This window comes from Elephas maximus, chromosome 10, assembly GCF_024166365.1.
Source record: "Elephas maximus indicus isolate mEleMax1 chromosome 10, mEleMax1 primary haplotype, whole genome shotgun sequence".
Taxonomy (NCBI): Eukaryota; Metazoa; Chordata; class Mammalia; order Proboscidea; family Elephantidae; genus Elephas; species Elephas maximus.
The window spans coordinates 80061436-80076605 of record NC_064828.1 but is presented as its reverse complement, the minus strand read 5'-3'; the positions used below and the strand labels follow the sequence as shown (position 1 = coordinate 80076605).

Sequence of the window (15170 nt, the reverse complement as noted above, 5' to 3'; positions counted from 1 at the left end):
CTCAACATTATTTAGCTTTTCTCCACTTGATGGACTTTCAGTTTGTTTCCAATTTTTTGCTCATGTAAACGATGCCTCCTCACATGCATGTGCTAATGTTATTGCAGATATTAAGAAGTGGAATTGCTGGGAAGAATTGGCTTTACCACTTCTTCTACTCATACCTGCAGGGTATGAAAATATCTATTTTCATGTCTTTTTACCAACATTTGCTAAGCTTTCTAATTTTTGACAATCTGATGGCTGAAAAGTGGCATCATGGCATCTTGCTTTAATTTGCATTTCCCTGATTACTACTTAGGTTGAACATCTTAGGTGTATTGGCCATTTGTAATTTTTCTATGAATTTCATGTTTTTGCAAAGTCTCTGTTGGGTTCTATGTCTTTTTTCTTATTGAGAAACAGAAGTTCTTTATATAATATGGGTACTACTCCTTTGTCTGATATATATATTTCTGCAGCAGATACTGTGGTGAACCACCCACATTCCTCCCTTCAGAAATAGAACTCATTCCCCGTGGTACTGGGAGTGTACTTAGCTGAGAGCTCTCAACCGAGTCTCTCTCCAGAACTTGCTCTTACCAAAAACAGCCACCCCTCTCAACTAATGTCTTCGCCCTGGAAGCAGCGTACATCAAATGACTGGTCAATATCGGGGTATAAAGGCCAACCCCTTTCTTTAATCCAGGACAACTCAGCTCCGGACCTCCCTGTGGAATCAAGATCCTCTGAGCTACTGTTGTGACTGCATCGAAGTTCCACTTTTCCTTCTGCCCAGTCCTGTTTCCTTCACTCCCCCATAGATATTGATCCCAGGAATATCCCAGTGAGCTTCCTGCTTGAAAACATCTACTTCAAAGTCTGTTTCCCAGGATACCTAGCCTGAAACCATAACAGATACTTTCACCCAATATCGCTTGACTTTTAATTTTATTTTTGGTGTTTTTTTTATATGTATTCCTTTTTTTTCTGTATATTTTTTCCCTTTCATGTCTTAAGAAGGCCATCTCTCTTCCAAGGGCTTGAAGATGTTCTCCTTTATTTTCCTCTAACACATCATGATAAACATAGAAAAGATTGAAGTTGTCAAGAATTTCATTCTACTGGGATCCACAATCAAGATCCGCGGAAGAAGCAGTCAAGAAATCAAAAGACGCATTGCATTGGGCAAATCTGCTGCAAAAGACCTCTTTAAAGTGTTAAAAAGCAAAGAGGTCTTCTTGAAGACTAAGGTGTGCCTGACCCAAGACATGGTGTTTTCAATCGTTTCATATGCATGCGAAAGCTGGACAATGAATAAGGAAGACTGAAAAAAAAAATTGACGCCTTTGAACTGTGGTGTTGGCGAAGAATATTGAATATATGTTGGCGAAGAATATTGAATATACCATGGACTGCCAAAGGAATGAACGATTCTGTCTTGAAAGAAGTGCAACCAGAAGGCTCCTTAGAGGCAAGTATGGCAACATACTTTGGACGTGATATCAGGAGGGATCAGTCCCTGGAGAAGTACATCATGCTTGGTAAAGTGGAGGGTCAGCAAAAAGAGGAAGATGTTCGACAAGATGGATTGACACAGTGGCTGCAACAATGGGCTCAAGCATAACAATGATTGTGAGCATGGCGCAGGAACTGGCAGTGTTTCCTCCTGATGTACACAGGATTGCTGTGAGCTAGAACCACCTCAACGGCACCTAACAACAACAATATATATATATTTTTTAATTTTTCTGGTATTTTTTATGAATTGTATGAGGCAGGAAATCTAACTTTATGTTTTCATTTGGATAGCTATTTGTCCAATACCATTTATTGGACTGTACATTTTTCTCTCACTGATTGAAATGCTCTACACCTGTCACGTTCTTACATGCCTCTTCCCCACTTAGCACAGCTGAATGCTTCACAGTGCGCATCTGACCCAAACCAAACCTGGAATTTTTTTTTTAATACTAAAAACAAGAGAGAGGCACAGTGCTGCTTCAATGCTAAAAACTGTGGGGGTGTGAAGTTTGGGAGTTTTCAGCAGTCAAGTTTCTTGCCATTTATTCTGAAGTGGCAGAGAATAAAGTTCACATTTATTTCTGTTGTTGGTTGCTGTTGAGTCGGCTCTGACCCATAGCAACCTTATGTGTAGCAGAACAAAATGTTGCCCAGTCCTGTGCCACCTTCATGATCGTTGATACGAAGATATGTTTGAGTCCGTTGTTTTAGCCACTGTGTCAATCCACCTCACCAAGAGCCTCCCTTGCCTTCACCAAGTCTCTGCTTTACCATCCACGATGCCCTTTACTAGGTCTTGGTCTTTTCTGATGACATGTCCAAAGTAAGGAAGCCAAAATCTCACCATCCTTGCTTCTAAGGAGCATTCTGGTTATATTTCTTCTAAGACTGATGTATTCATTCTTCTGGCAGTTCACAGTATATTTGATACTATTAGCCAACACAATTCGAATGCGTCACTTCTTCTGTTTTCGTTTTTCGTTGTCCAACTTCTGCATACATATAAGGCAATTGAAAAGACCAAAGCTTCGGTCAGGCACACCTTAGTAATCAAAGTGAAAGCTTTAAAGAGGTCTTTTGGGGCAGATTTTCTCTATGCAATATGTTGTTTGATTTCTTGACTGTTGCTTCCACAGATGTTGATTGTTCATTCAAGTAAAATGAAATCATTGACAACTTCAGTTTCTTCCTCATTTATCATTTAGAGAAAGACAAATATGAGAGCACTAGAGAAAGAATTCTGGAAGTATTTGAGCTCCCAGTTCTGGTTATTCCTGAGATAAATCTCTGGCTTTCTCACATTTCAGTTTCAACTCTTCCTTGAGTTTATGAGCCAAATATACCAATTTTTGACCTAAGTTTGTCAAGGTAGGTGTCTATCTTGCAATGAAAAAGAGCCTAATACACAAGGTAGCCCCTCCAGGGCTTGAAGGCATGGCAACATATGCAGTGCTGACTTAGACGAGGGTCAGTGCCAGCCAAGGTAGTCTGCAGCAGCTAGTCATCACTCAGGTAATCTGTGCTCTGGAACTTGTTTGCTTCTCAACTTTCAGATCATCTCTTTGATTTCCTTTTCCTTTTGTTTCCCAGACAAATTTTATTTTCAAAAATTCAGGCCAGTCTCAGGTGAGCCAAAGGGCAAGGGGATTTCCCATCCCTGGGCCAGGCTAGCTAAGGTTCTCAGAGCATAAGGGAAGCCAGGAATAGTGAAGGCAGTGGGACTAGGACAGTTAGAGAAGCACCAAGGAGAGAAGTCAGGGATGATTGTAATCCCGAGCCTTTCTGTCCGGGATCTTGTATCCTGTATCCTAAGGGGAACTCTGCCAGGCAGGAAGCCATATTTGTAGCATGAGTAGACTGGGAGAAAACGGCCTGTGTGGTCACAGGAGAATCTAGAAAGCAGGAATGACAAGGTTGAATTGTGACTCATACCCAATTTCTAGCATTGCTTGTGCTGTGTCAAGGCCTTTCGCTTGCTTGGCTATTAACTTAGGGCAAGTCTCGTTTGGAAATACAACAAGAGGCCAAGGCTGGCACTTGTTCCTTGCCTGGGCTGTACAGACTAGATAATACTTTTGGCATTGAGCAGGAAGCTGTAGAGAGGCAAGATGTAGCCTGAGCATGGGGAGATTCGGAAGAATTGTGCTGAGGGAGGCTGTGCTTAATGGGGACACTTGGGCACCGTAAGAAATGATGAAGTCTAGAATCTAAACAAGTGGAACAGCAATGGTTAAATAACAACTTTTAAAACCAATATCCACACCTAATTTCTTTTTTCATTCTTTGCTGCTCAATTCTCACACATTTGGTGTCACTTACTGTTAGGTGTAGATGCATCCAACAATTTGGAATAGGATAGAAACCTTCAGATTCAAAATACTTTCCCTGACCAAGTAACATTTCACAAAGCTCCTTTGTATGAGAGGCAGTATAGCATTGTGGTTAGAAGTAACTACCCCCAGCCCTGCAGAGCTTTGAGCTGGGTGAGTTGCAACCTTTGCCAAGGATTGCTAGAAATGACACATGCTTCAGGAGGGAAGGGGCTCAACAGTGTGGAAGTTATGGTTGGGGAACTAGAATTGGAGCAATTTCTGTGTATTCCACAGACCAGGGTTAGATAATAACGCTAGAAATGACACCCTCCTCCCTAAAACCATTGAATTCAGCTTCACAATCCTCTGCTTTCTCCCAAGGGAAAAGATTTCTCCACCAAACACCATGTCCTTAAAATCAGTCCTCCAACCCCCAAAGTTCCTAAGGCCGTTAGGCTATGGGGTAGCAAAGTCCTTCTCTCTTGGGTGGCTAGATGCTAGCTCAGACCGTCTTCCCAATGTTGTACATGGGGTTGCCATGATCTGGGGCCCACTAGAAGGCAGCCAACAACAGCAACAGCAACAACTACTACTACTTCTAGTCCTAATCTGTGGTGGAGTTAAGTACTTCATAATTTAAGCTACTCCTATCACTTCTTAGGTAATAAAATGTTAGAACTGGAAGAAACTTGAGAGAATCACCAAATGGACCATCTTATTTTGTACACAAATGCAATATTATAATAAGGCTATGGGTGGGTGGGTGGGGTGTGAGACTGCTCACTAAACTAGAATGCTGGCTTCACTTCTTTGCTCCATTTCTCCTTTGCTACCCTGAGGAAATAAATAAGGCAATAAGATGAATACACAGTCTTTATTTTCTCTAAAAATTGAGGTAAAGGAAAGTCTTTAGAAAAAGAAACTTCTTCATGATTGAAAATAGGAGGGCCCAGTTTCACAGCAGTGATTCACAGTTGCTCAGCGGAAGGACTCAAACTTGGCCTGGGTTAGCTAAGATCTCCCTGACTGGTCCAGACTGCAGGGCTGTGACTAGTATTTCAAAGAGGAAAGCAAATAGTCAAGAATTTGAGCCGATGTCCCTGGAAACACATAACACTGATGTCGTCTCTGGTGAAGACACAGGCTGGAGTTTCTGGTAGATGGTGAGGGAGGAAACCAACCCAGAGTCCCTTCAGCCACCCTCATGCTCAGCCTGGGATTTGCCTAGTCCTCCTCCCCCCAGAAGGTAACCACTCTCTATGTCTTGGAGAATATGGCTGTGTAGGCATGAACGTCTCATGCCATAAGCCAGACTCACAAGAAAGATAAGTGTGCAAAGGTTGCCAGAAGGATTAGGAGGACAGGAGCAGGGCCCAAGTCACAGCAGCAGCCAGCCAGGAGGGCAGTCCTTCAGGGTTGGCCTTCTCCTCGGTCCCCTTTCATGATGGCCTGGACTGGGCCTAATAAAGGTGTGGCTTCTCCACCAGCTACTCCCACTGAATTCCTAGAAGTTCACAGCTGACGTTCCACAGGCGCTCAGCAGTTTTGTTATTTCGGGCCCTTGAAGACACCCAAGTCCTCTTGCAGTCACTGAAGGGCAGAGACAGAGTGTGAACATACATGAGTGGAGACTGGGATAGAGGGACCAGCCCCCAGCCCCAATGGACCAAAGACCCAGAAACTGCATCAAGTCCTTCCTCATCCTGTCCTGTGTGGCTTGCCCTCTTGGATCCTTAACAAAAGGAGCAAACCTTTACACTTCTTTATTTCAGAGGCTCTAAACCTGTCTTTGTGCTCCAGGCCCCTTAGGTGGTCTGGAAAAGTTTATGGTCTCTTTCTCAGAATATATTTCTAAATGCATAAAATATAATACATTTGATTAAAAGAAGCCAATTGTATTGAAATGCAGTTTAAAAATATTTATGAAACAAATTTGTGACACGGTAATACATAGGGAACCCTGGTAGCATAGTGGTTAAGAGCTACAGCTGCTAACCAAAAGGTCGGCAGTTCAAATCCACCAGACGCTCCTTTCGAAACCGTATGGGGCAGTTCTACTCTGTCCTATAGGGTCACTATGAGTTGGAAATGACTCAATGGCAACGGGTTTGGGTTTTTTTTGGTAATACATATGATTCTTTATTAAGTGCATTCTATAACAAGATATAGTATTCGGCCTATTAACTACCAAATTTCAAAGTAGTGTCAAGCAGAAATGACATTCTGAAATACCTGCAACAACTGTAATACCTGTCACTGAAAATGCAGTAAAACCTGAGAAAGCTGGAACCTGTATAAGGTGGAAACCTGCCAGAGAAGGAAAACTCACATATTTTCCACTAATAGACAGCGATAGAAAAGTGGTAAAACTGTACCCTGTCAATGGTGGAAAACTTACAGGACCCGCAAAAACAAGGCATTCCCATTGAGTTCCAGCTCTCACAGGCTTCCCTGTATTTATTATTTTGTTGCTGACAAAGTCACAGGGATCACTACTACTATTGTGGTTCATTGTCCACATTCATAATGGAAGGACATGTTCATTTCAATTGGATGTCAATAAAATTATTTTTCCATCCAAGTTCACCGAACTCATACACGTTGTCATCAAGTTGATTCCAACTCATAGCGACCCTATAGGACAGAGTAGAACTGCCCCATATGGTTTCCAAGGAGCACCTGGTGGATCCGAACTGCCGACCTTTTGATTAGCAGTCATGGCTCTTAACCACTTCGCACCAGGGTTTCCCCCAAGTTCACAGACCTTTGGAATTCTATCCACTAGCTCCTTTGTGCCCCATGAACCCCATGCTAGTAACCCCTGTTTCATTTGTTTTGGAGGAAATGGGGGGCATGGGGGCTGGAAGAATGCATGGGGTGAGGGCAGCACCCAGTTTTTTAGATAGCATTTAATCATAAAAGACCGTGCAGTGACAATTATGGGTGATGGTTGTGCAATGTGATTAATGTAGCTGATATCACTGAACTGTACACCTGAAAAGTGTCGAACTGGCAAATCTTGTTATGAGTATATTTTTCACAACAATAAAAAAAAAGTCCCATGCAAGACTTGGAAAATACAGTGAAGTACTGATAAAAGGAGAAAAGTCTGTTCTTTATCGCTTTTCCTTACAGTCTTGTTTGCTTTATTGCTGTGTAAATAAATACGCAGTCTTTGTTTCTCTCCTTTTATGCAAAGCTGGGATCAGACTTAACCAGTGTGGGAAGGATTTTCTTTCTCTTGTTAAAAATATGTTTTTAGCTATATAACAAATAAATATATGATCTATTAAACATTTTTTAGTAGTAAAAAAATACCTAGAGTAAAAATTTAAAATCCTCCTTCACTGACTCTCTCTCAGGCTCCTTAGGAGAAATCACTATTGACAGTTTGCTGTGTGTCCTTTTGGACTGTTTTCCATGCCTTTCCAGTGTATAATCATGTAATTCTGTATTACGGTTTCTTTTTCGTTTTGAAACATTATGTCACCAGCATTTTCCTGTTAATTAAATTTTATTTGAAAATCTATTGAATGGCTATATAATATTTAAAGACAGTGAAATTAAGCACTCAGACTCTAGATCAGTACTGTACAATAGAAATATGACGAGAGCCACAAATGTGAGCTACTTACACAATTTTAAACTTTCCAGTAGCCACATTTTAAAAAATAAAAACAGGTGACATTAATTTTAATGATATATTTTATTTATACAATACATCCAACTTACTTCAGCATGTAAGCAATATAAAAAATTATTAATGATATTTTACATTCCTTTTTTTATACTAAAGCTTCAAAATCCAGTGTGCATTTCACATTTGTAAACTATCTATCTCAGTTCAATGTGTCACATGTGGCTAGTAGCAACTGCATTGTACAGCTCAGCTCTGGGGCCAAGCTTCCTGGATTTAAATCCCAGGTCTACCATTTAAAAGCTATAGGATTTGAGCAAGTTTACTTAATTATTCTGTGCCTCCGTTTTCTCATCTGTAAAATGGGGATAATAATATTACTTAGAGTTGTGATGATTACGTGAATTCATATATGTAAGACACTTAGAAGAGTACCAAATACATTATAAGAGTTCAAGCAACATTAGCTATTATCATTTATCCATTTCCCTTTTATTGGGCACTTAGGTTATTTGCAGTATTTCACTTAAAAAATGGTGCATCAGTGAACAACCTTGAACAAAGTGGGGTAAAGTCACAGAATAGAAAGGAGGCTTAATCCTGGGCTCCATTCTTTTCCCAAGCTCTGATTGCCCATTGAGTTTATCATAAGATTCAACACTGAAATTTCTATTTCTGTATTCTAATGGATAGTGCCAATCTTGGCAACAGTGGGGAAAAGAGTTCACACTGAGGAGAAGTGACCTTGCTCTGGTGCTTTGTGCCAAGTGATATTAAAGAATTCATGAAAGGAGTCAACCAAATGTTTCCAGGAGGAGAAAAAGAATCCAGAGGGCCCGTTAATGATCTTTCCATAGCATCACCAGCAGGGACAGTCTTCTCTAACAGCTCACGGAAAGCCACAGAGTTTACATGCAAACATGGCAAGCAGGTATAAAATAGAGCCATAAAAACAACTCTTTCCAAGTTTCTAACATAAGTTTCCTTGGAAAAATGACATTTGGTTTTCAGGCACAACCCAAACCTATATCCTAATATCAGACACAAGCTCAGCCACTGTGGGTGCAAATCCCAGGAAGCCCTGTGCCTCACCACGCACAGAGACAGTGGAAAAGAACCATGCTGTTTCCCACACACCTGAAATACTTGCCACTCAAGGGCTCCAGACCCTCAGCCAGGGCGCAGTGCAGGCTGGTCTGTGCCCCTTCCCGCGCTGACTTGACGAATGGGGAGAAGAGCCTCCAGAGCAGGCACAGGAGGAAAGAGTGCCGGAACAACTCAGAGCGGACTATGCCCGGGTGCACCGCATAAGTGGTGACCCCAGTGCCTAGGGAAAAGCAGGCACAGTTAGACCAGGGGCACACTCCAAACCCAGGAACACAATCTATCCCCTGCAGCTCAATGGACAAATGAGAAGAAAGGACTCAGGAAATGGGCAGTGCCCCCAGGGCTCAGAAGGAACCACTCCTAGCCGTGCAGATTCACACCAGTAACTGATCCCTTCTAGAAAAATCTATAGCCCTCTCAGCCTTCTATGCTCCTTCTATGCCTGGTTCAATGTCACCTTTACACAGCGGTATTAATAATAAAGACAGTAACATGTAGTAGTAAAATTATCAATTATCGACAGTGGTATCTTTAAAATTTATATAGGAGGGGCTTAGGGGTTGCAATCTGTTTGGAAGGTAGGGGCTAGGACCTTGTTTTGAATTACATTTGCCTGGCAAGCATATTTTATGAGGTGTAGATTGAGAGGTGCTAATGGAGATTATAAGGGTTACATGCCCTCCAAAGACACTCCTGGTGCCACTGCTATTTTCAGTGCTCATTTTGTGCAAGGGTTGCACTAGTGCTTTGCATGCATTAACTCATTTAATCCTCAAAGAAGTTTGTGAGGTAGGTAATATTAAGATGCCGATTATACAGCTAAGGAAGCTGAGTCACAAAGAGGTTAAATAAATTTCCCAAGGTCATGCCTTGTAGGCTTCAAGGCCAAAGTCTGAACCCAGTGTAGAGTAAGGAATTGGACACTGGAGCTAGACTGTCCGATCTGAATCCTGGCTCAGCTAGTGCTTTTGCTTGGGCAAGTTATCTTACCATTTCTGTGCCTGTCTCTTCATTTATAGAGCGCAGAAAATCATATCACCAACCTCACAGGGACGTTGTTTTAAATGAGTTAAAACATATATAGTACACGGCGCACAGACAATCCTCAATTACTATTATTATTAATTTTTATGATTATCTTCTTCTTCTACCTTCAGCATTCTGATAGGAAAGACCATTGTTCCCAAAGTCTGGTTTATCCACTGTACAAATGGGTCCCCAGAGTCACGGATGTCAGAGTCAGCAACTCAACTAAAACTCCAGGGGAGCACAGAATCCTAGGATTAAGAGCTGAGTTTATGTCATTTTACAGCAGAGGAGATGAAGTCAGGTGAGGGTAAAGGAACATGTCCACATACACATGTGGTTAACATGTGGTAGAGCTAGGAACCAGGGGTCTGACACACAGCCCTTTCTCCCTGACTCCAGGCCATGGCAGCTCTGTGGTTTGGCTCACTGTGTGACCTTTAGCAAATGGCAAGCAAAAGAAAGCACCCTGGATTTAAAGACACTCTCATTCCAGTCCTGACTCTTACTTGTCATATAACCTTGGGCCAGCCACTTCTTTAGGCTTCAGTTCTGCCCTACAAAATAGGAATATTAATACCTGCTTTACCTATTGCAAATGGTTGTTGTGACAATCAAATGAGATAACAGATATGAAATAAGATATAAGATAAATGTAAGGTAACTTTATGAAGTTCCTTACCCATATTCAATGTTAAGATTCCCGACGGCAAGAACTCTATTTTTATTCCATTTATAATCTCATTCTCCTTCACACAGAGTTACCAATGGAAATATGCATGTCTGACAGCCTGACTTCAAACGTTTCTGTGAACCTCTAATCTTGACTGAGGACCCTGTTTTTGCTATCTTAACCCCAGCCATTACTCTTGACTTACCTTGGAGCTTCTTGGCCAGCTCACGAGTAAAAAGCACATTGGCCAGTTTGCTGTGGCAATAGGCAAAACCCCGGCTGTAGCGCTTCTCACCCTGGAGGTCATGGAAGTGAATCTTGCCAACATGGTGGACCACCGATGACAAGTTCACCACCCGTGAAGGAGCAGACTCCTTCAGTCGCTCCAGAAGCAGGTGGGTGAGAAGGAAGTGGCCTGTGAGAAGAGCCAGCAGGGGAGACTGAAAGGTGGAGTGCCAGCCCAGGCTCACGGTGTAGAAGCTGATGACAGGACTTCAGTGTTAGCTTACTATCTTCTGAGTGTGAACAAACGTGAAGCTATGTGTAACCCCACGCTAATTGTTAGTCAGTGTGAGTTAGTAGATTCCTCAAGTCAAGGGCCAGAGCTAGACTATAGGTAAAACAATATAGACTCAATCTGTACCTATTTGTACGTCTGCCCTTGCCCCAGTCAGGAGTAATGCACACCCGCTTAGCTTCTGATTCCCTGTCTGGCCATGATGCCACAACTCTGGGCATCAGAGAACGTGCTCCATGCTCACCTCACTAGAGCCATCACCTTGATCTCTGAACCCTAGCCTAATTTTTCAAGTCTTTCCCAACTCCTCGAGGTTTGCCTGCCTCCATGGACCAACCCTTGGCTTGACTGCCCTCAGCTATGGATGTGCCCCTTCCTCCCAAACCAAGACTCCTACACCCTCCAGACTTGGTCTTGCCTGGCAAGTCTTACATTGCCACTGCCTCATCCAAGTATTACATTCTTCTCCCAGGTATCTCTTAAGATTTTGGGTTTCTTAATGGTATGGGCAGGAGGATATCACTTTTGTAGACTGGTCAGCAGAGGGACAGTGAATAACAAACCAGTACATCTAGTCTATTATAATCCTGGGCTTTATGAGGACCACTGGGCATTCTCAGCACTGGTATAGGTTCATCTCCCTAACAGAGAACAAGGTGGTGTATGCCTTGCTTTTCAGTCACTAGATGATATTTACCCAGGTGGTTGACTCCCAGGTGGGTCTCAAAGCCATCAGCTGTCTTTGAATATGGACACATCATCACTCCTGCATTATTTATCAGGATATGGAGCTGCTTCTCCTCTGTAAAATACAAGCAAGGAGACCTGGTGGTTATCAAGGAATCTGTTAGCAAGGAACCTGTCACAGCTCTGAGTATTTTTCCCTTGCCTTTGCTCTCGAGCTGTCCTCACTGGGACAAGTTTTTGATAGAAATTGTTCCCTTTGCTTCTGTCTTCTAAGAGAAGATATTGCCTCAGCAGTCAATAACTATTCCCTTTTGGACCCATCCCAGTGAAACTCAATAGCCATTGTCTCTAGAAACAAACCTAAGTTGGGTTTCTCATTTTAGTTAGTTATATTTTCCTGGACACCATTCATTCATTTGTCCGTTCAGCAAATGTGTACTGAGTACCACCAACTCTGGGCCAGGTCCACTCTGGTGGGCACTGGGAATGCAGTAGAAAACAAGACAGAGATGGTCCCTGTTCCTCATGGACTTCATAGTCCTACGCAGAAGCTGGTCATTTTGCAAGACCCAGAAGAATTATGGCCACAGAAGGTTGATTCTCAGGATGAAAGAAGAAAGTGGCATGAGGGCCATAACTTAATGCCAAGGTACAAGCCCAGACAGGAGCTGACAACTCCAACATTCCCACTGCTGAGTCAAATACGAGATAAGGATCCTGCCCAGCTTGCCCATTTTCTATCCCTCTGCCAAGTCCCTGTCCTGCTGGTTCATGTGGCAGAACCTGTCCAGTGGAATGGATGTTAGTTCTGATGTAAGGGCCACAGATGGTCCAGGGTGGAGCAGCCACTCCCACATCCAGCCTACTGTTTTTCTAGCTACCCAGCAAGTCCTCACCTGCCAGAAAGCCCTCAGCAAAGGCTCGGATGGATTTGGTGTCTGATAGGTCCAGTTTCTGCACCAGCACCTGGGAGTTCTTTGTATCTGCTCGGATTTCACTGGCGGCAGACTCCCCTTTTAATACATCTCGGCAGGCAATGTAGACTCGGGCTCCTGGGGCCAAAAAAAAGAGAGAGATCCTAGGCTGAAAAAGAGATCTGTATTAAGTGAGCTTGGGACTGGTGGACAGAGCATTCTCCCAGCTTCCCCTAAAGCAGTGAGTGGTCTTAGTGCCACTTCAGGATTATCACAAATAGTACTGTCTGGTCTTATTACTGTCAGATTAGCCTCAGGCTGGAAACCCTCATTTTTTACACATCTGCCTAAAAACCAAACCCGTTGCTGTCTAGTCGATTCCAAACACAGCACTATTTAATGTTGTTTAGTATCGCCTTTTAGAATAACTGACTTGACCAATATTGTACATGGACTTCGTTGTTTTCCTTACTTTATATGATAGGGAAAAAGCAGGAAAGAAGGGAGATTTATTTAAGACCACACAGTAAGTTGGTGACGCAGCCAGACTTGAATCCCAGGTTCTTTGAATTCCTGATCAGAGCCTCCGGGCCCAGAAGGAAAGGCAAGAAAATGGGAGACAGAGCCACCAAGGAGAAGGGCAGGAGGCGCTGCCTGTGGGAAGACTTGCCTCTGCGAGCGAGCTCTCTGGCGGTCTCCTTGCCAATGCCTGTATTGGCGCCGGTGATCACCACCACCTTCCCAGAAAGCTGCACATTTGTTCTACATACCCCACCAGCAAAGAACTTCCTATGGGAAAGGGAAAAAACAGCATTCATGCACCATCCTTCCCAACACCAGGCTGAAATACATAAAATCTATCAACCTCAAAGAGGCATTTCTTTAATTTGTAGCCAGGAGATCCAAAGAAGCTAATCTTCAGGAAACACTGTTCTGCTGGGCAAGGTAGTCTTCTCTTCGGGGCAGGGCGGAAGCTCGCATGCCCAGAAGCTACAAATGATCCTTTGGGCAAACAAGGTAAAGTGCTCCTGAGCCAAGACCAATGGGGACCTTCCTTGTTAGTTGGCAAAGAAATCTAGCTTTTATCCCTAGCGGTTCCCTGAAGTCAGCATCTCCTCTAGCCTACGTTCAAACCATATGTACAATGAACATTAGTGGAATCAGCAGTCCTAAGCCCTAGGTCTTCAGTAAGCATCATCAGTAAGTAACTGATGAGCAGCACTGCATAGGGACCCCATTCAGAATACCGCTCTGGGGCTGCCTCTCCAGTTTTAGAGAGCTGGCATCTTTAGAGGCTTTCCGCCATGGTACTAGAACCTCTGGACCTCTCTGCGGAGCACCATTTTTATGCAGGGCTTACTTGACAAGTTCCAAAAAAGAAGACTGGATAGGGGCAGAACTAACATGTCTTGAGCATCCTCCCACTTCCAGGCACTAGACTAGGCACTTTACATAGGCCAGCTATTTTAGTCCTCTCGACCACTCTGTTAGTATCGTCTACACTACAGTGGAGAAAAGCGAGGCTCAAAGAAGTTCAAGTCACCTGCTAATGGTGGCAGAATGGTAATTTACACTCAGGTTTCTATGCCAGGACCTACAGAAGCATTCTGCCCTTGTTATTTCCATTTAACCTTTGTTATTATTGGTAGTTTTTCCAATTCTCCACTCAGAACATGTTGTCTCTGATACCTCCTGAAGTCCTGCAGGAAAACAGCCATCTTGAAACTTTGGCTGGGGGTAGTCTCAAGGGGGAGAGAAATTGTTTCCCTCCCAAAGTGCCTGGTGCTTAACAATGAGTCCCTTAACAACGACTACCCATGATAACCTGACAAAAAAACCTGACAAGGCCACCCTAATTAGGGACAGAGAAGAAAGAAAGATCTTCAGATAAACCCAGGGGAATAGGGTGAAAGAACAAGGACTCCCACCTAAGGTGTCAGGCGAGCTACCTAAAAAAGTCATCCACTCAGCCTCTCACTGGCATCAGAATTCAAACCAGTCCCTCCTTCCCCAGCCCCAGGTGCCTCCTTCTCAGTTTTCCACCAAAGCACCCATAACCACTGCCCTCCTTCCTGCTTTTTCTGCCCTAACTTGCTCCCTCTCCCTCCACCTCCATCCTTACCTCCTTCCAGCAGCTGAGAACTGGCTCCCAATTCAGGGCTATGTAAAATATTTTATGAGATGCTGAATTAAGACAAACCTGATGGATGGAGCTGTCATATACAGGAAAGAAAGAAGGAAACTGAGCAGTCCCAAGATAACCAGCATCCTCTCAACTTCTTTTGTTGCTGCTGCTTTTGCTGCTGCTGCTTCAGCTCTGACCTCAACTCTGGCTCGGGCCCCAGCTCTTAATCTGGCTCCAACTCTTGACTGCTTCTCGCTCCTCTCACTCCTGGACGCTCAGCAACAGCCTAGCTCTAAACACAGCCCAGAATCCTATTTAAATCCGAGAGCTGTCAGAGCACACCCTGCTGGGAGATGCAGTCTACTCCCAACCCCCACCCCCCTCAGCAGCCAACGGAGGAAAGGTTAGAACCTCGCACTTACTGGCAAAAAAAATGTAGCGAAATTGAAGCAACTGCCCCCTAACACTCCCACCCTCACTTATTTCTCTTATGTAGGGAATGTGTTCTCCCAAACGCTCCACCTCTACTCCTGAAAGAGAGAATATTTTTGATTTTAGCAACAGACTCTGTGACGTTTGAAATACAAGTGTGATTAAAATAGAAGGATAAGGAAGACACTTCCAGAAAAGTGGTGAGACAGAAGCCTTGGTGGGGAGGGACAGTGAGTG

The 15170-nt window shown here is 43.5% G+C and overlaps 1 protein-coding gene across 2 annotated transcripts; it reads right to left on the bottom strand.

Moving 5' to 3' along the window:
• Positions 1 to 4687: 4687 nt before the first annotated feature.
• On the bottom strand, positions 4688 to 14760 carry RDH12 (retinol dehydrogenase 12). Of its 2 annotated transcripts, XM_049898050.1 has the most exons (7): positions 14577 to 14760; positions 13047 to 13165; positions 12359 to 12514; positions 11473 to 11577; positions 10464 to 10673; positions 8590 to 8779; positions 4688 to 5405 (listed from the first exon to the last, which is right to left on the bottom strand). In XM_049898050.1, the coding sequence occupies exons 1-7, from the start codon at positions 14642 to 14644 to the stop codon at positions 5303 to 5305; spliced, it is 951 nt and encodes a 316-aa protein (XP_049754007.1). In that variant the 5' UTR covers positions 14645 to 14760; the 3' UTR covers positions 4688 to 5302. The 2 variants fall into 2 exon arrangements, with proteins under 2 accessions (XP_049754007.1, XP_049754008.1); XM_049898051.1 differs by lacking the exon at positions 10464 to 10673.
• Positions 14761 to 15170: the final 410 nt, after the last annotated feature.

Coding starts and splice junctions, on each gene's coding strand:
- RDH12 (XM_049898050.1), bottom strand. CDS start 14,644: ATGCTGGTTATCTTGGGACTGCTCAGTTTCCTTCTTTCTTTCCTGTAT. Junction 13,166..14,576: donor ATGACAGCTCCATCCATCAG/GTTTGTCTTAAT, acceptor CCTTTCCCATAG/GAAGTTCTTTGCTGGTGGGG. Junction 10,674..11,472: donor CCTGGGAGTCAACCACCTGG/GTAAATATCATC, acceptor CTCTTCTCACAG/GCCACTTCCTTCTCACCCAC.